Source organism: Oncorhynchus nerka, linkage group LG19, assembly GCF_034236695.1.
Source record: "Oncorhynchus nerka isolate Pitt River linkage group LG19, Oner_Uvic_2.0, whole genome shotgun sequence".
Taxonomy (NCBI): Eukaryota; Metazoa; Chordata; class Actinopteri; order Salmoniformes; family Salmonidae; genus Oncorhynchus; species Oncorhynchus nerka.
The window spans coordinates 10,886,505-10,907,260 of record NC_088414.1 but is presented as its reverse complement, the minus strand read 5'-3'; the positions used below and the strand labels follow the sequence as shown (position 1 = coordinate 10,907,260).

The 20,756-nt window shown below is 43.7% G+C and overlaps 1 protein-coding gene across 1 annotated transcript; it reads left to right on the top strand.

Moving 5' to 3' along the window:
• Positions 1 to 3,744: 3,744 nt before the first annotated feature.
• Positions 3,745 to 11,928, top strand: actr1b (actin related protein 1B). The gene is made up of 11 exons (XM_029620172.2): positions 3,745 to 3,950; positions 6,173 to 6,237; positions 6,361 to 6,436; positions 6,541 to 6,666; positions 6,811 to 6,935; positions 7,025 to 7,241; positions 7,392 to 7,484; positions 7,626 to 7,800; positions 7,952 to 8,013; positions 8,174 to 8,214; positions 9,843 to 11,928. The coding sequence occupies exons 1-11, from the start codon at positions 3,903 to 3,905 to the stop codon at positions 9,943 to 9,945; spliced, it is 1,131 nt and encodes a 376-aa protein (XP_029476032.1). The 5' UTR covers positions 3,745 to 3,902; the 3' UTR covers positions 9,946 to 11,928.
• Positions 11,929 to 20,756: the final 8,828 nt, after the last annotated feature.

Here is a 20,756-nt window from a genome sequence, read left to right as displayed (position 1 = left end):
AATGGTAAAAATGAAAAAAAAAAACCTGGGATGAGTAGGTGTCCAAACTTTTCACTGATAATATATATATATTATATATATATATACACACACACTACATGACCAAAAGTATGTGGATACCTGCTCGTCGAACATCTCATTCTAAAATCATGGGCATTAATATGGAGTTGGTCCCCCTTATAACAGCCTCCACACCTCTGGGAAGGCTTTCCATTAGATGTTGGAACACTGCGGGGACTTGGTTTCATTCAGCCACAAGAGCATTAATGAGGTCATGCAGTGATGTTGGCAGATTAGGCTTGGCTCGCAGTCAGCGTTCCAATTCATCCCAAAGGTGTTCGATGGGGTTGAGGTCAGGACTCTGTGCAGGCCAGTCAATTTCTTCCACACCAATCTCGACAAACCATTTCTGTATGGACCCCGCTTTGAGCACAGGGGCGTTGTCATGCTGAAACAGCAAAAGGCCTTCCCCAAACCTTTGCCACATAGTTGGAAGCACAGATTCATTTGGAATGTCATTGTATGCTGTAGCATTAAGATTTCCCTTCACTGGAACTAAGGGGCCTAGCCCGAACCATGAAAAACAGCCGCAGACTATTATTCTTCCTCCACCAAACTTTACAGTTGGACCTATGCATTGGGTCAGGTAGCGTTCTCCTGGCATCCGCCAAACCCAGATTCGTCCATCGGACTGACAAATGGTGAATCGGGATTCATCACCTCAGAGAACACTTTTCCACTGCTCCAGAGTCAAATGGTGCAAGTTTTACACCACTCCAGCCGACGCTTGGCATTGAGCACGGTGATCTTAGGCTTGTGTGCGGCTGCTCGGCCATGGAAACACATTTCATGACGCTCCCGACAAACAGTTATTGTGCTGACTCTGCTTCTAGAGGAAGTATGGAACTCGGTAGTGGGTGTTGCAACTGAGGACAGATGATTTTTACGTTTCTCCTAGACGTTTCCACTTCACAATAACAACACTTACAGTTGACTGGGGCAGCTCTAGCTCAGGGCAGAAATTTGATGAACTGACTTGTTGGAAAGGTGGACTCCTATGACGGTGTCACTGAGCACTTCAGTAATGCCACTTTACTAAAAAATGTATCAATTGAGATTGCATGGCTGTGTACTTAACTTTATACACCTATCAGCAATGAGTGTGGCTGAAATAGCCAAATCCACTAATTTGAAGAGGTGTCCACATACTACTGTATATATATATAGTGTACATACAGTTGAAGTCGGACGTTTACATAGGTTGGAGTCATTAAAACGTGTTTTTCAACAACTCCACAAATTTCTATTTGCAAGTTGGTTAGGACATCTACTTTGTGCATGACACAAGTAATTGTTCCAACAATTGTTTATAGACAGATTATTTCACTTATAATTCACTGCATCACAATTCCAGTGGGTCAGATGTTTACATACACTAAGTTGACTGTGGCTTTAAACAGCTTGGAAAATTCCTGAAAACAAAACTTCTCTTGTCATTCTCTAGTTTAAAACTGACTGTGAGGTACTTCGGGGTATTTATATAGAGGCATTATTGAGGTAAGAAACCACTGACATTGTTCAACAACAACTAGAAGCTTTAGTAGCTTCTGTAGGCTAATTGATATCATTTGAGTCAATTGGAGGTGTACCTATGGATGTATTTCAAGGCCTACCATCAAACTCACTGCCCCTTTGCTTGGCATCATGGGAAAATTAAAATAAATCAGCCAAGACCTCAGACAAAAAATTGTAGACAAGTCTGGTTCATCCTTGGGAGCAATTTTGAAAATGCCCGAAGGTACCACGTTCATCTGTACAAACAATAGTACGCAAGTATAAACACCTTGGGATCAAGTAGCCGTCATACCACTCAGGAAGGAGACACGTTCTCTCCTAGAGATTAACGTACTTTGGTGGGAAAAGTGAAAATCAATCCCAGAACAACAGCAAAGGACCTTGTGAAGATGCTGGAGGAAACCGGTACAAAAGTATCTATATCCACAGTATATCGATACAACCTGAAAGGCCGCTCAGCAAGGAAGAAGCCACTGCTCCAAAACCGCCATAAAAAAGCCAGACAACGGTTTGCAACTGCACATGGGAACAAATATTGTATTTCTTTGGAGAAATGTCCTCTGGTCTGATGAAACAAAAATAGAACTGTTTGGTCATAATGCTTCGTTATGTTTGGAGGAAAAAGGGGGAGGCTTGCAAGCCGGAAAACACCATCCCAACTGTGAAGCACGGGGGTGGCAGCATCATGTTGTGGGGGTGCTTTGCTGCAGGAGAGACTGGTGCACTTCACAAAATAGATGGCATCATGAGGAAGCAAAATTATGTGGATATATTGAAGCAACATCTCACGACATTAGTCAGGAAGTTAAACCTTGGTCGCAAATGGGTCTTCCAAATGGACAATGACCACAAGCAGACTTCCAAAGTTGTGGCAATTTTGCTTAAGGACAACAAAGTCAATATATTGGAGTGGTCATCACAAAGCCCTGACCTCAATCCCATAAAAAAATTGTGGGCAGAACTGAAAAAGCATGTGCGAGCAAGGAGGCCTACAAACCTGACTCCGTTACACCAGCTTTGTAAGGAGGAACGGGCCAAAATTCACCCAACTTATTGTGGAAGCTTGTGGAAGGCTACCTGAAATGTTTGATCCCAAGTCAAACAACTTAAAGGCAATTTTATCAAATACTAATTGAGTGTATGTAATTGTCTGACCCACTGGGAATGTGATGAAAGAAATAAAAGCTGAAATAAATCATTCTCTCTACTATAATTCTGACATTTCACATTCTTAAAATAAAGTGATCCTAACTGACCTAAAACAGGGACTTTTTACTGGAATTAAATGTCAGGAATTGTGAAGAACTGAGTTTAAATGTATTTGGCTAAGGTGTATGTAAACTTCTGACTTCAACTGACTTCTGACTTTAATTTCAAGCCTTATTCATACAGTTTGGTTGAATAGAAATACATAATATTTCATAATTTCATTATATTTGTATTGTGTATTTCAGCTATTTTTACTTTATTGGAGTATACAGCATTACTAGTTGTTTTTTGCCCTCTCGTGATAATTACTTTTGGGTATAATGTTGATTACATTTTCGATGACATTTAGTTTAATTTAACTGGTTAAACAAAATTGTAAGTGCTAACATTTCCTCACAATTTTTTTTCCATTTGTATAATTTTTTACCATCGTCATTATAATACTTTTATTTTGAAGGGAAATCGCCAACGTCATCGCGTTATTCTTTCTAGGTCTTGCTTTTTCTTGCTTTGCTTCTCAGAGGTCTGACTGTCCTACTGACCGCCAAAAATCCGTACCTCAGTGCCAAAAATACACAACAGTCCTTCTGATTACAGATACTTTATTCTTAAAGGGAAAGAAACACTGTCATTTTTTTTATCTAAGCATTTTTGGGTGTTCTGGAATTTACGATAGATACACTACACATAACTTATATTCAGTAATAGCTCATTACCAATGCTAATTAACCATGATTTTAAAAACATGCACATAAATATAACTTCTCTAATGCTCATCTAGTCATCTTGTAAAGGGAGCAAAGTTGATTTAGCTGAAGATAAACGTATTCATGAAGATGATGGAAAAGCCAGCCAGCCAAAGACGGTGCACACGCTGACAAGCCTGAATACAGGGTTTAACAGTGAGCACGTAAACTCCAGCTGGCAGCATTGCGATTGGCTGTTGCCAGTGTCCGTCGAGACAACCAGACACCATGTTCGGTTGTGATCAAAGCAAGCATCGGCAGCGAGTCGTATGAGCCCAGAGTGACAGGGCGTTATTTACATGATTAAAATATCCAATAGGCCACATTTTATTGAAGGAATTATTGAAACATATCTTAAACAATCAGTTCGTCATGGAGTCCTATGACATTATAGCTAACCAACCGGTTGTGATCGATAATGTAAGTATGATGTCACTCACCCACACCCTGACTTGCCCGCTAAATGACTAGCCAGGAAGGTTAGCTAGCTTATTGTGTCGGAAGCTTTGTTAGCTGACAGTATTGAATACTGTGTACTAGCTTGCTATTCATCAATATATTCCAGTTGCACCTAGCTAGTTAGCTCTTCCCATGTGCATGGCGTGTAGAATGTCTCTTTGTCGAAGTTTTGTTGCATTGCATAGCTTGCTAGCTAACTTGTGCTGTAGAACCAGCTTGCGAGTGCTAGCTATCCAGCTTACGTTACGTGGTTTTTCAGTTAAACGCTGTATAACGCTAACTACATCTCACATCTCCATCATATTTTCTGTGCTGGAAGAATAACAAGATGCATATGATAAAATTATAGTCGCATCAGCTACTAGGTAACTAGCTGCAACACCGGCTAGACACATTATTTCGCCGGGAGACGAACCCCACCTTGGCTTGCTAACGGCTAGCCATCTATGCTGAGTCGTTCCATGTCATTTCAGCAAGCCATGACACCCACATCTCCGATTGTTCTGATATTTTGTTGCAGTAGTTAGAAACCGATAGGATTGACATTCCTGAAACATTATTTTCATAAAATGTAATTTTGTCCTGGAGAAATTAAGCTATTTGATTGCACCCAAATTGGACATTTTTGTTAGACCATTCCTGGTGAACAAGCAAACTATTCGACTAGAGGAGTTCTAATGGTTTCAATGTTATGGTCTCTGATGGTCTTTAATGGTGAAAGTATAGAGTTTTTGCAATTGGTGTTTTTTGTTGTTGTTGATAAATGTCACTAATCACATACATATAGAGCTGTTTCCTGATAAAAAATAAAAACAATTGGGAAACATAAGACTGCCATGCAATTCATTATTTTAGTAGGGTTGTCACAACATTTTCAATTCATTATTTTAGTAGGGTTGTCACAACATTTTTGCACCATTTGTGTTTTATTTTAGCCCATTTATCCATCAACATTTTGGGCTTGTCGGAAAACGTATTCATATGGGAATTGAATAGGGATAGCCCTCTCAGATAGCTGCCACTTGTTGGACTATTCAAGGAGAGTTGGGTTGAAGTATTAGGTTGCTAAGAGATGGGCAAACTGAATTGCTTTCATGGCGGACTGGCTTGAATTGAGCTAAATCGATTGGTTTACCATCTAAAGTTGCAAAGGAAATGTTGTGAGATATTTAATACACACAAGAGTCCAGCCAAATGAATAGTGTGGTGGTATAGCAGAAACAATGACCTCTAGTGGTCAACTTGGTATAATGGTAAATATTGCAAGCGACTTCAATTACACATTCTCAGAACAGGAGGAGAAACATCACCAGATTTACAGGGAATACATGACATAGTATGGAGAAGCAATACTCCAAGTCACAGCTTCATACTACTTGTCTAACATACATAACTTATACTGTTTACCAGTTGTTGGAGTGGGATTGGCGTGGGGAGTATGTGGATTGATTTTGACAATTTTGGGGGGAATTTTTAGGGAATGCTAATTGTATCTGTTAGTTGCTACATCAGCATTTTAAGAGCAATCTGAGATGTTGGGTGTCAATCCATTTTCTTATGCTTTTTGAAGTGGAACGACCCTGATGCCAGCCCTGCATTGCCAGAGAAATTTGCTAGCTAGCAGCATTAGCAAGCGCTAACTATCGCCATCAGTCTCTGATCATGCGCCTTAGGGCATACCAGTCTAAAAATGAACAACTTCAATCCAAAAAAGACCTACTTGAAAGTGCATTTTCAATTTTATTTGCTAGAATATTTATCCTGAATGAGTGTACTCGAACTTTCAGGTTGTTGTCACCGTAGTACTACCTGTGTCATCTGTTGCCCTGATTAGCTCCGAGGCCTGTCATGGGCTCTGTTTTTAAAGCTATACAAGTAGCATACTGTTTTACTAGAATGGTACTCAAAACCCTTATGAAAAGTTGAATTATAAAGAAGGGACTGTGATGCTGCCATGACCCAGCAGACAAAGGCTGCACAGTGTAATATCTCATCCAGAGAGGGATGATGCCTTCTTCAGCTTCAGGCGGTGTCTTGTGAGACACACACACACACGAGGAGTGCTAATTGCATTGGGTGGGGACAGACAACACAAGCCGTTTTTAGCTCAATATGGACCCATTTCTCTCCTCTCTGTTTTAATTTCTACTCCTATTTACCTATATCGTTCTTTCTCTCCCCAGGGTTCAGGCGTTGTCAAAGCTGGCTTTGCTGGAGACCAGATCCCCAAATACTGCTTCCCCAACTAGTAAGATCTCCATTTTTACTTATCCTACACTAACAACACACCGCTGATATTCAGTCAGATAGCATCCAAGGGATTTGTGTTGTGTTTATGACTCTGTTGTGTTCCACTGTGTGTGTGATCCAGTGTGGGCCGTCCCAAGCATGTGCGTGTAATGGCAGGAGCCCTGGAGGGGGACCTCTTCATCGGACCCAAAGCAGAGGTAGGCTTCACACCATAGGCTTCCACACACACACACACACACTATGAGTGGGCCTGTCTCAACAAGCCTCTATCTAACCATTCTCTTACCCCCTCCCCTCTCAGGAGCACAGAGGGTTGCTGTCAGTGAGGTATCCCATGGAGCACGGCATAGTGAAGGACTGGAACGACATGGAGAGGATCTGGCAGTACGTCTACTCCAAGGAACAGCTGCAGACCTTCTCAGAGGAGGTGAGCTCTCCTCTCTTCACAACCTCATTCCTTGTTTTGGTGGTCATTGCCGAACAGTCGACTACTACACGCTTCCTTCAGTAGCCATGGTCACTGGCTTTAGTCACAGACGATAAAACTGTCCTTCTCTCTCCTTCCCTCCAGCACCCTGTCCTGTTGACTGAAGCTCCCCTGAACCCCAGTAAGAACAGGGAGAAGGCGGCTGAGGTTTTCTTCGAGACCTTCAATGTCCCTGCCCTCTTTATCTCCATGCAGGCAGTCCTCAGTCTGTGAGTGTGTTTCACTGTGTGTTTGTGTGTGGTAGTGTCTCACTCACGCTTTTGTGTGTATGTTATACTCTCATACCTCTCTTGCTCAGCTATGCGACAGGGCGCACCACGGGAGTGGTGTTAGATGCGGGCGACGGGGTGACCCACGCGGTGCCCATCTACGAGGGCTTTGCCATCCCCCACTCCATCATGAGGGTGGACATCGCTGGCAGGGACGTGTCCCGCTACCTCCGACTGCTGCTACGCAAGGAGGGCTACGACTTTCACACCTCCGCCGAGTTTGAGGTGGTTCGCACCATCAAAGAGGTACGGGACGGACTGTGTGCGTGTGTGACCCACACTCACACTCACACACACACACACACACACACACACGTGTCACCAAACAAAAAGAAACACTGGGCTTTATAGCTGTCTATAGGAATGTGTGGATAATGTGTGTGTTTCTGTCCTCAGAGAGCCTGCTACCTGTCCCTGAACCCCCAGAAGGATGAGACTCTGGAGACAGATAAGGCCCAGTACACCCTCCCCGACGGCAGCACGCTGGATGTTAGTGTTTAACACACACACACCTTTTTTGTTTTCTTTTGAAGGTTTACAAACATCAACCACATCATGATGACCCTGTGCCTAATCTCTGACACCCAGTTGACCCTAACTTTGACTTTTGACCTCTGCCCCCCTGTCCAGATTGGTCCAGCCCGTTTCCGAGCACCAGAGCTGCTGTTCAGGCCAGACTTGATCGGAGACGAGAGCGAGGGGATCCACGAGGTGCTGGCCTTCGCTATCCAGAAGTCTGACATGGACCTCCGACGCACACTCTTCTCCAACATCGTACTGTCTGGAGGATCCACACTGCTCAAAGGTTACACACACACACAAACGGACTGTTCAACCAGTACCAGTATGTTGTGAATGGGAAGTGGTTGTTTTCTCATGTGGTTTAAGGCTTCTTAGCTCAGCATTGCACAGAAACACACACACCCTGTTAGCTAACATTGTCTTTTCTGCTGTAGGCTTCGGTGACAGGCTACTAAGCGAAGTGAAGAAGCTCGCTCCCAAAGATGTGAAAATCAAGGTATAGTAGCTAACAAGTTCATGCCCAGGGGCCTCTTCTTGGCCAGAGCTCAGCATGTTAGTATATACGCCTGATGTTTTTTAGCATATGTTGGCAGGATGTTGTCACATCAGCAAACCCCTGCTGACTTCCTGTCTCCCTTGCTCTGTTTCATGTCTAGATCTCCGCCCCTCAGGAGAGGTTGTACTCCACGTGGATTGGGTAAGAGATCACCACACACACACACACACACACACACACACCAGGGATGCAAACTCGTCGCTTATTGGTGGTGTTCGCCGTTTTTGATCTCAGAATAGGCTGTCCATGTAGATCCGAAGAGGGGGAAAAAAGTATGGAAATCGTTGACTGAGCACAGAATGCATCCCTACGCATTCTAATAAGGGAATAGCATGACGTCAGATCAGGATCAGTGCTCCGTTCAAAATCACGTGTGTTTTACATCGCTGAAAACCGTATGTCTCTAGCCTAAACCATTCAGAAGTTCTGCTCCATTTACTGGAGCTACCTTTCTACCACGAATTCCTGCGCGTTTTATATAATTTTATGAACCATGGCGCAGGCTGTTTTCAAAGGGTTTTTAGAAACATGAAATCGTATTAAAATCTGTTCATATTTTTACATTTTCTGACAAGCGACAACTTGAAAATTACCATATCTTAAGTGTTCATACTTTCATAGAATGCTTGGGAATGACGTAGAGTGAGGCATTTGTGAAAATTCTATAGCAATATAGAGTGGGAAAGCGGCCGTGTGTTTGGAAAATTGATAGACACCAAGGTAAATGAAAACCTAATAAAAACATCTGTCTTGTCCAGGACCGGACTCTACACAGACCGGTGCGCCATAGCCAATCAGAGCTACAGTAGTCCTATTTGCAAATAAGCCATGTGCAACACAGGCCTGTCGTCATTCACTTTGAACTGGACTGTGTGTTTACAGGCAGTTGGAACAGCGTGACTTTAGATCATTACAACACATTCACCAAAAGCCACAAAATACACCTGAAAATATGGAAACACCACAGGAGTCCTCTTACTTTTGGGAACTTTACAGTCTTTTTGTTCAAACAACCATGAAAAGTTAGGCTCTCTCTCCCTCAGTTTCCTATCCACATCAGCAAGATGAACAACTAATGTTAGCCAGAGCGAGATGAGCTAAAATCTAATGAGTGAACAGTAGATAAACTCTCTCAAACTTTTTCCGCTCGAGGTTGGCCGCCAAAATAGCACTGATAAACGATGGGGAATTGTAGCCTGCTCGCCATTCTGCAGCTTGCCTGCCAACGCATGCTTGTCACCCAATGCATGCTGGTCCCAACCCACATTTGAATAACTGAATGGGAACTTGCCTGCCTCCCTGCCCATTTTGACTGATGCCAAATACATTGGATGGACAACTAAGACGCTAACTGCGGATAACAGTCGTTCGAGTTCAGCATAGCTAGCTAGCAAAGTGCTTCATATGTCTTGCTAGCTAACCATATGACACCTGCATTTCTAGCTGTAGCCGCAAAAAGTCGGCCACTCACCCATTCGTCCAATGACATGACATCGTTCCAGAAGATGGCTAGCGGACATTAGGCTCTGTGTTTGTAGCTCGCTAAATGAATGGCCACACAAATAGATAACCTAGACTATTAGTCACGTTATGACTCATTTGTGATCATTGCCCTTGCTAGTTTAAACGTGTTGACGTTTTGTCCAAAATATTGAGTCATTGAGACTGAATCCCTAATGGCTGGAGGCAGCAAGCAATGTTCCAGGCCAGCTGTGATTTCCGACCTGATGGCTCTCACTCACCTCTCATCCCTCTTGTGTTCTGTGTAGTGGCTCCATCCTGGCGTCGTTGGACACCTTTAAGAAGATGTGGGTCAGTAAGAAGGAGTATGAGGAGGACAGAGCACGGGCCATCCACAGGAAGACCTTCTAACACCGCGGCCCTTAAACTGCTCTCAACGTTAGCTATCTGTCCCCAACCTTCCCTCACACTACCATCCAATGCTCCTGTATCAGCCCTCAGTTGCTCCACATTACCAATTTGCCCCAGATAATTGCCCCACATTGCCCTCCATTACCACGCCATACAGCCCAGTGTCTGCCCCACCCCCCGCTGGCTTCCCGCCCCTTTTTGTCCCCCATCCCTCCATTACCACGCCATACAGCCCAGTGTCTGCCCCACCCCCTGCTGGCTCCCCGCCCCTTTTCGTCCCCCATCCTCTGGCCAGGGGAGTTTCTATATACACCCTCCCTCAGTTCAGCATGCCTTTTGTTGCCACCCATCGCACCCATAGGTGTAGGGAGAGAGCAGGGTGCCCCTTCAGGTAAACCTGTGACTCCCATCACCTCCTCCCTCCACACACACACACACACACACCCCTCGAACCCTAAAGATAACCCTCACACACACACACCCAGGGCTGTGTGGGCATCTGTCAATACTGTGGAGTATCTGTTTTTCTGTTCTTAAGGGGGCAATGCTATACTCGACCCAACCCTGAAGTATTTATATTACTTTCCTATCTGCCCTGTACGATACCTAGCATCATATCATTCAGTGACAATGAAGGTGAATGTTTTTTTTGTTTTTTTTCTCGATACTGTAAGAATTTCATTCCAAACCGAAGAGATTGACTTTTGCTTTTTACAATTATTTTTTAATATTTCGGTCATCACGGTTACAAATCACCATGTTGAAGTCACCGTTGTTTTAGTTTCCATTTGTTGAATTAGTTCGTATTGGAATAGGTCACGCTGCTCTGTGTGGTCTGGGGTAAAGAATACCACTGTGTTTGACATGGGCTCATAAAACATTAAAGGAACTTCTCTCTCCGCCATCCCTCCTACAGGTGTTTAACAACCATGACTACTGGACATGTTTAGACGGCAGCGATGTTTAACACTTCCTTATATTGATGTGGCAAAATAGACAGTATCTCCATTCAGTTAGCTGTGTTTGTGAAATGGTTTGACAACAGAGGAGTGATGAGATGTACCCTCCTCACTCAGTACAAAACCCAATATGGGGATTTACACATTGTGACCATTACTATTTCTAATTGACCGGTTAAAGATATGAAAGCTGAACTTGAATGCCTTATAAAAAATGTGTCTGACAAAGTTTGCATTTAGGCCAACATCAGATGTGTTCCAGTTATTAGTGCTCTGTGTTGGACAGAGAGACTGGTCTGAGAGATGTGTACCTGGACAGGTTACATTTTGAGGTCTTAATTCTCCCCTAACCACTGAAGCAGGGTCAGATTTATTCATCACCCAACTGGTTAACCTTCAGATTGTTTGATTGTTTATCTGATCCTAAACCTGGGTTGAACTCTAATCTCAGTGTTAGCGGTCAAGGGAAGGCCACTGAGATCCTCCGACAAAACATTTTAGTTTTTCATCTCCAAAGGCTCCATTTAAACCATGGTGGGGATTAACTGTTAAATATGCAACTGTTATTTTAAGTGTATGTATGGGATAGAAACATTGAGCGATGTTTAGTTGCTATAGACTGTAGTAAGACCATTCTCATAATAAGCATGTAGAAGCACAAGATGGCAGAGTATTATCAGTTGGTTTCTACCATCTATTCCCCCTCATGTACCAGTAGAAGTCTGGGTGTTATTATGGCTAAGCTGGGTTCCCTGCATCTCATTGGCAGTAAAGAGGTTGTGTCCGAACCTGTGTCCGCCTTCCTTCCGTGCCCCGACACCGGGGAAGTCCACTTTATCTTCTGGGTGTTTTTAAAAAGGTTCTAAACTTCATCAGCCTTGTGTACAGTGGAACACTTTTCAAAAAAAGTCAACGACTAAAGAAGATCATTAAATACAGGAATAAAAATGTACAATACTGTTTATTCAAGTCTTTTACTTTTCATTTTGTAAATTCAGTATAATAAATAAGTTAATGACTGCTGTTGGAGGTGTCTGTGTTTTATATAGAATTAATTAGAACCATAACCAACAGGCTGCTATGAAGTCTTTTCGACATTGTGACCCAGTTCAGTTACACCTGTAACTTGGGTCACATTTTATGAAACAAACAGACAAAAAGACTTTATAAGGCATTCATTTGTAAGCTCTACACAAATGCTTTACAAAGTCATACCACACTTATAAGCGTCCTACTAAACTCTGGATCATTTCTCACTTACTAAAAGGTCATCTTAGGGTAGCCTAGTGGTTAGGGCGTTGGTCTAGTAACCGGAATGTTGCAAGTTCAAATCCCCGAGCTGACAAGGTACAAATCTGTCGTTCTGCCCCTGAACAGGCAGTTAACCCACTGTTCCTAGGCCGTCATTGAAAATAAGAATTTGTTCTTAACTGACTTGCCTGGTTAAATAAAGGTAAAATATATTTTTTTAAATCTATGGAGGTCATCCATGGAGAACAGAAGGCGGCTGCAGTGGGTTTATCGGTCAAAGATAAGTGAGTGCGGTACACTACAGTGCATGCTTATGAACATCTAAACGACAAAACGTTTCCTTGTACAGCACACTTCTACCTTCCATGCACAGTAGTTAGGATTAATAGACAATATTAATTCTGAATATGAACTAGTTATAATGCATATTACAATCACTCTTGGCTTGATGTCCCGAAGCATTTGATTCTCATTAGTAATACATGTGATGAACGCTCATGCCCCTCTGATGCATATTACATCTCACTGGCATTTAATTGGATGACGTGCCAGATAGTGATTTGAAGGTAGTGAGTGATAACTCAACTATTTTGTTTTAAATGATAATGATCATTATTCATGACTCTCCGTCGTAGATAATGGATGGTCAGGAGGGATATTGGGTGGGTAAATACTTATGTCTGTTTTGTACCAATGACACTAATACTATAAAGAAGTAGAGGCGTTGTGAACAGCAGTGTGACTTCAAGGCTCAAAGTATATCCGCTTGCTTACATTTAACAATACGCTCCCCAAACGCTCTCGGAGTAGGTTGCATTATCGTGTGTTTGTCTTTCAACTGCCGGCCCATTGACAGGCAAGCAAAACCATCAGTAAATGTGAATTACATTTGTCAAAACGATGTACTAAAGTGCACAGAACTTGAAACATAGTGAATTCGGGAGGTAGCCCCGACCGGGACTCAAGCCCAGATCTAGTGACTGTGAAGCCAACCTTACCCGTTATGCCAAGAGGTCCAAATCTCTTGACGAGGTCACTAGGTGTTGGCTTCATATACTGTAACTACTATATGTTTATGTTGAGGACAAATATTGCATTTTTTTAAATGTTTGTTTTCCTGTAGCTAGTGCAAACACGACGATGACAACGTTATTGCAGTTAGCATTCCCATAGAGATGGCATGGATGTTTAGCTTGCTAGCGCATTTTGGCTGTATCTAATGGTCGTTATCCACACAGGCTATTTCCCTTGTTGCAAGGCTAGATATGTTCACTTTATGTATCCCGACAAGGGCATATTTATTGCAATTGTTTTTCAACTTCCGGCACATTGACAAACAGGGAGATGTCCTGAAAAGAAACTACATTTATCAAAAATATTAAATCAAATGCACATAATCTGAAAGATAATGTTTATTCTCTGTTGAGGAAAAATTCTTAGATGATGTCTAATGTTGACACCAAATAAGATCCAACATTATTTAACAACCGTCTTAAATGGGTCTCTGATCAGTCAATATGTTGTCCTGTGGTATGTTGCAGTGGGAGAAGTGACCCCAAACCTCCACTGAAGAGAAGAAAGAGCATGTAGGGACCTCCACTTAGTGAGATATGTTGGGCTGGGTCAGGAGAAACTCATCAAGTTGGCTTCTTCACAATCTGATAGGATTCACCATCACAGTCCATGTGTAGAACCAGATCAGATCTACTGTCCACTGAACCGTGGTGTGTGCCATGGGGAATACCGGTCAGCGTCTGGTCCTGTCTACTGGGTCTAGAGAAGGAGAGGGAGGGACGTCTGTAAAGGTCTTGATGAAATTTAGAACAAAATTCCAAACCAAGGTACATTAGTGACCTTGCCCTGCACACTTTTAGGATGGATAGGCTTGCTAGGGGTGTTGTGTCAGGTAGGCTGGACGACCTGGGAGAGTCAGAGAACTCTAAAGATGAGTGAGACTTTTACTTAGTGTTGGAGAAGGTTTACTATTGGCAGAGAGAGAACGACACTATTTACCCCACAATATTGATGTTTTAATCAAGCCAAGTGCACAGACATACTGTATGTTTCATGTTTCAACTTGAAACATACCTCTACAGTGAAGGAATGATGAGTGATGCATGTGTTTATTGTTCAATGCTTGTTACTTGAACAGTACTTATGAAGTTAGTAAAACGTACTGTATATCAATAAATCCATGTAAAATAAATACAAAAAAAGGCTATTACTTTTCCTGTGCGCACCCATCTCTTATCTACAGGGAGTGGCACTAGGGGGTGGTGGTAACATCAAGATTAGAGTGGTGGGCAGAGTAACCAGAGGTTTGCTGGTCTGAATGGCAGGGCTGACGGGGTTAATCTAGCAGGAGTGAGCTGGAGTGGTTACTGGCATCAGAATCACCAACATGCAGTAAAGTTTATTGCCAGCAGGTAACAGTAAAGTATATAATGTGATCTATGATCAAAGTTGATCCTCAGTTTGAGTTGGTGATTTTGTCATTGTCACTGACCTTTGGAACCAGAATGTTCAGCCTCAGGAACCAATCAGACTTTATTATCTGATGGCAATAAACTGGACTGAATGTTGCTGATTATCTCACGCTTTTCCTACACATATATCTTTGACAACAATACGTACATAATTATGTGGATGACGCTTACTGTGTGTTTTAAAGTGGTCCAACCCTAAAACCACAACATTATGGAACAATCCTTGTATAGAATTTCAGAATTCACTGATAATTCGGTCCACGTGGAAAACTAAAGGCATAGAAACCGTGAAGTACTTGGTAACAGAAAATACATTTATTTCCATGACTGAGTTAAAAAGTGATTTTGGACTGACCAATGTAGATAGTTTCAAATACATGCAACTTAAAAGTTGCATATCACAAAATGTTGATTTAAAATCTTTTGGACATCAGAGCAACCTTGAGGGAACCCTATTTGAATCAGAACATTTTGTTCATATGACAGGGAAGATATACAAAACCTTGCAGAGAGAATATCCAACTGACAATCTCTTAGAAAAAAATATAAACTATTGGAACCAAGACTTAAAAATAACTGATGTTGGCACAAGATGGAGGGAAAGTTGGAGCATAACTAATTAAATGACAGTTCATGAAAATGTACACTTATTCCAGTATAAAGTCATGTATATAATGTATTATACAAGAGACAAAATTCACACATTTTACAGCACAACAGCAGTATAAAACGAATGATGACTCAATAATCAATTATTTTATAAAATGCTATAAAATCCAGAATTTGTGGGCAGAACTAGAAGCATTACAAACTTTGACTTTGAATCCGCATGTCTGCATTTTTCAAGACATTGCATATGAGGGTGTAGTGAGATACACAATGGCCTGGACAATACACTTCTCTACACTTCTCTCTCACTCATCTTGAAAAAACGTATACTAAAAAAAAGTCAATCAATCCGCCATCATTGACACAATTGGAAAATCGAATGATTTCATATTAAACATTGAAAGTGCGTGCGGAGAGAAACAAAAAAATGGTGCAGTTTCAGGACATGTGGCGGAAAGTGATTCGGGTTCTGGAGACAGGGGTGTGTGCTAGTGGGTGATGTGGTTGATGTTTGTATGATGTTGTCATTTGTATGTGTATGTGCTGTATTGTTTATAAAATATCAAATACAATCTTGCAACAACAAAAATTAAAAGTGGTCCAACCTCCAGAGAGTCAATGTGTTGAGCAGTGCTGTGTGTTGTGTTCCAGTGGGAGGAGACAGCAGCAGTCCAGACTCCCCAGTGTCTCCCAGTGTGTCTGAGCTGAGACTGGTGCTGCTGGGGAGGACTGAGGGTGGGAGGAGTGCAGCAGGAAACACCGTCCTGGTCAGAGAGGAGTTTTGGGCCCAGGCCAGCCCCTCTGCAGTGACCCAGAGGAGTGTGAGGAGAGGCCGGACGTGTGTGGGACACGGTTGGTGCTGGTGGATAACAACGTTATTGCAGTTAGAATTCCCATAGAGATAAAGTGGATGATTGGCTAGCTAGCGCAATTTGACTGTATCTAATGATCGTTATCCACACAGGCTATTTCCATTGTTGCCGGTGCTACATAAAGAGATGAGACATTCTTCAAATTCTACTAAATGTATTCACCTTATGTATCTTGACAACACGGACCCGGACATATTTATTGCAATCATTTTTCAACTTCAACAAACAGGGAGGAGATGTCCTGAATATAAATTAAATGTATCAAAAGTATTAAATAAAATGCACATAATCTGAAAGATATGTTTATTCTGTGTTGAGGAATTTCAACGTTTGTTTTAATCCTGTATAAGCAAAATTACGCAGACGTTAGCGCAGTTAGCATTCCTATAAAGATAACATTGATGGTTAGCTAGCTAGCGAAATGTGGCACAACAGTTATCCACATAAACAATATTTCCATTGTTTTGGTCCTTTGTTAATCGTATTCTGTCTCTAGCAACATTGTCCTTTCAAGCATTACTCTTTGATTGAAAAGGGAAATAGATACACTAGATACAGTCTTAATGCGCTAGCTAACTAACCATCCATGTTTTCTCTATGGGAATGCTAACTGTGCTAATGTCTTAAGGCAGTTAACTCACTGTTCCTCGGGCGCCGAAGACGTGGATGTCGATTATGTTAAATGTGGAAGACACATTTCAGTTGAAGGCATTCAGTTGTACAACTGACTACGTAACCTCCATTACATTGATTTACATTGACTAAGATGGCACCGGAGAAGATGGCTGCCGTTTCATGGGCTCTTAACCAACCATGCTATTTTGCTTGCTTTTTTGGCATTTTTTGCAACTTATTTTGTACATAATGTTGCTGCTACCGTCTCTTTTGACTGAAAAGAGCTTCTGGAAATCAGAACAGCGATTACTCACCTTGAACTGGACGAAGAATTTCTCTTTAATGAGTCGGACGAGAGGGATTTACTCCAGGCACCTGAACAGGCCCTCATCCCCATCATTCGCAGGATAAAACGACAGAAAATATATCTCGAAAAGAGATCAGGTGCCTTGTGAGGATTCGCCGACAAGTGGCTAATCTGTTCTTGCCATCTGTACTACTGGCCAACGTACAATCGCCGGAAAATAAATTGGGCGAGCTAAAAGTGTCACACCCTGATCTGTTTCACCTGTCCTTGTTATTGTCCCCACCCCCTCCAGGTGTCGCTTGTTTTCTCCAGTGTATTTATCCCTGTGTTTTCTGTCTCTCTGAGCCAGTTCGTCGTGTATGTGACAAGTCAACCAGCATTTTTTCTCATTCACCTGCCTTTGCTATTCACCTTTTTCTAGTCCTCCCGGTTTTGGCCCTTGCCTGTTTCTGGACTCTGTACACACCTGCCTGACCATTCTGCCTGCCTTGACCTCGATCCTGTCTGCCACTCTGTACCTCCTGGACTCTGAACTGGTTTTGACCGTTTGCCTGTCCACGACCATTCTCTTGCCTACTCCTTTTTGGATGATTGAATTTAGACTCCAACCATCTGCCTCCTGTTTCTGCATCTGGGTCTCACCTTTTGCCATGATAGTACGAACTGGCCATGACAGACAAAACAGACTTGGACCAGCTTCACCACGCTGTCTCCCTGCAGGGATCCACCATTGGGAGACATGAGGAGCTGTTACAGGATCTTCTGGAAGGGCTTTGTTCCCTGACAGAACGCCACGACCAAGGGTTTAAGGCTACTATGGAGCTAATTAAGGAGTTAACTCATCTGCCATCTCTGAGAGACCCAATTTTTTTGCTTTTAGTGGTGAGTTGGTACAGCCTACCCCGGTTCCCCGAGAACTCTGCTTACCTCCTCCGGAGCGATATTCTGGAGATCCTGGTACCTGTCGGGCTTTATTTTTCAGTGCTTGCTTATTTTTGAGCTACAGCCATCTTCTTTCCCTTCGGACCGATCGAAGATAACGTATATATTATTACGCTAATGTCAGGAAGGGCGCTCTCCTGGGCCATGGCTGTTTGGGAGCAACAATCCACCCTTTGTTGTCATCTGGGGGAATTCATGGCGGAGGTGAGGAAGGTATTCGAGTCTCCAGTATCCGGGAGAGAGGCGGCCAGTAAACTTCTTGATTTACGTCAAAACTCCCGTAGTGTAGCAGACAACGTGGTTGATTTTCGCACGTTGGCCACCAAGAGACTCCGGATTCCAGGCACTCTCTTCGATACCTTTCTTCACGGATTATCTGAGGTGGTAAAATAATTGGCGGTGGATCTCGACTCCCTCAATGCCCTAACCATAAAAATTGATGGACACTTAAGAGAACGCAGGAATGAGATGTTTTTGTTCCCTGGCCTCGGGCACACTCGTTCACCCGCTATGGCTCGCTCACCTTCGAAGGAATCCGGAAGTTCCCGAAGGCAGTTTCCCAGAGAGGATCCGAAGCCACGCGAGCTCCCTCGTGAATTATCAATGATGGGTGAGTTGGATTCTCCTGAGCCTATGCAATTGGGAAGAGCTAGGTTATCGGTTGAGGAACGCTCACGTAGGCTGAATTGCAACTGTTGTCTGTACTGTGGAGGGGCAGGACATTACATAGCTACCTGCCCTGTTAGAAAACCCCATGTCTCTGGTGGGTACAAGTAATTTGGTGAGTCAGATTGGGAGTTCCCTAATTCCCATCACCCGCACACCTTTTTGTGCTTGTGCTGTGGGGAGACCAATCTAAGTCTCTCCGAGTGCTTATTGACTCTGGGGCAGATGAAAGCTTTATGGATGCTACTATTGCTTCTGAGCTAGGTATTCCCATTCAATCTCTCTCGTTTCCCAGGGATGCTAGGGCACTGGACGGTGCTAGAGCACTGAACAGTCACTCATTGTACTGTGCCCATTCAAATACGGATTTCCGGTAACCACAGTGATACCATACAGTTCCTCCTCATTGCATCTCCCCATGTTCCTGTTGTCTTGGGGTTTTCCTGGCTCCAAAAACTTTACCCTGTTATTCACTGGACCACAAGCTCCATCATGGGTTGGAGCCCATTTTGCCATTTCCATTCTTCAAGCAGCACAGCCTTCCCCTAGACGTCTTCCTCAGGACGCCAGCAAGGCTTTGGGTGTTTCTGTCATTCCCACTGAATACCATGATCTACTTGAAGTTTTCAGTAAGGCACATGCTACTTCCCTACCCCCGCACTGTCCTTATGATTGTGCCATTGATCTTCTTCCAGGCACCACACCACCTCGGGGTCGGCTATATTCTCTATGCGGGCCGGAGACCAAGGCTATGGAGTAGTACATAGAGGAGTCTCTGGCAACTGGTGCTGTCCGTCTGTCTGCATCTCCTGCCGGCGCAGGGTTTTCCTTTGTGCGTACGTGCATTGACGACCAGGGACTGAATGACATTACTATCAAAAATCATTACCCCCACCACTCCTCTCCTCAGCTTTTGAACCTCTCCAGGGGGCCACCATTTTTTCCAAGTTGGACCTTCGGAATGCCTACCACCTGGTTTGGATACATGAAGGGGGTGAGTGGAAGACAGCCCTCAACACAGCCAGCGGACATTATGAGTATCAGGTCATGCTGTTTGAAATTTGTGGTTGAGGTGGATGGCCATCCTGTCCCAGCGATCTGCCCAGGACCAAAATATTAATCCCTGTGCCTTCCTGTCCCATCGTCTCAATTCTGCAGAGAGGAACTACGACGTAGGCAACCGAGAACTCCTGGCAGTCAAGAGTGGGCGTTGGAAGAGTGGAGGCACTGGCTGGAAGGAGCAGAACAGCCATTCTTGGTCTGGACCGACCATAAAAATCTGGAATATCTCCCTACAGCCAAGCGCCTTAGCTCCAGGCAGGCCCGGTGGGCTCTGTTGTTTACCAGATTCAACTTCACCATTTCCTACCGCCCAGGGTCCGAAAATGTGAAGCCTGGCGCTCTCTCTCGCCTATACAGTTCCTCCGTCACATCCTCGGTCACCGAAACCATTCTCCCTACCTCATGCCTAGCAGCCACAGTGGATTGGGGTATTGAGACCCTGGTTCGCAAGGCACAACGCTCCCAGACTGGACCTGAAAGGGGCCCGGGTAACTGGCTGTTTGTCCCCAACTCAGTCCGTCCCGGGTCCTGGAATGGGCTCATTCCTCCAGGCTAACCTGTCACCCTGGTTCCCACCGGACCCTAGCCTTCCTTCAACAACGTTTCTGGTGGCCCACAATGGTTCCTGACGTCTCTCCTTTTGTCGCTGCATGCACGTGTGTGCTCAGAACAAGACTTCACGGCAAGCTCCTTCTGGCCTTCTTCAGCATCTACCGGTCCCTCATCGTCCCTGGTCCCATATCTCTCTGGACTTTGTCACTGGGCTTCCCCTGTCTGATGGCAACACCGTCATTCTGACAGTGGTGGATTGGTTTTCTAAGGCCGCTCATTTCATCCCGCTCCATAAACTACCGTCTGCCAAGGAGATGACCCAGCTCATGGTGCAGCACATCTTCCGGATCCATGGTCTCCCGGTGGATATGGTGTCCGACCGGGGTCCTCAATTCTCATTTCAGTTTTGGAAGGCGTTCTGCACCCTTATTGGGGCATCGGCCAGTCTATCCTCCAGATTCCATCCCCAATCTGACGGCCAGTTGGAGAG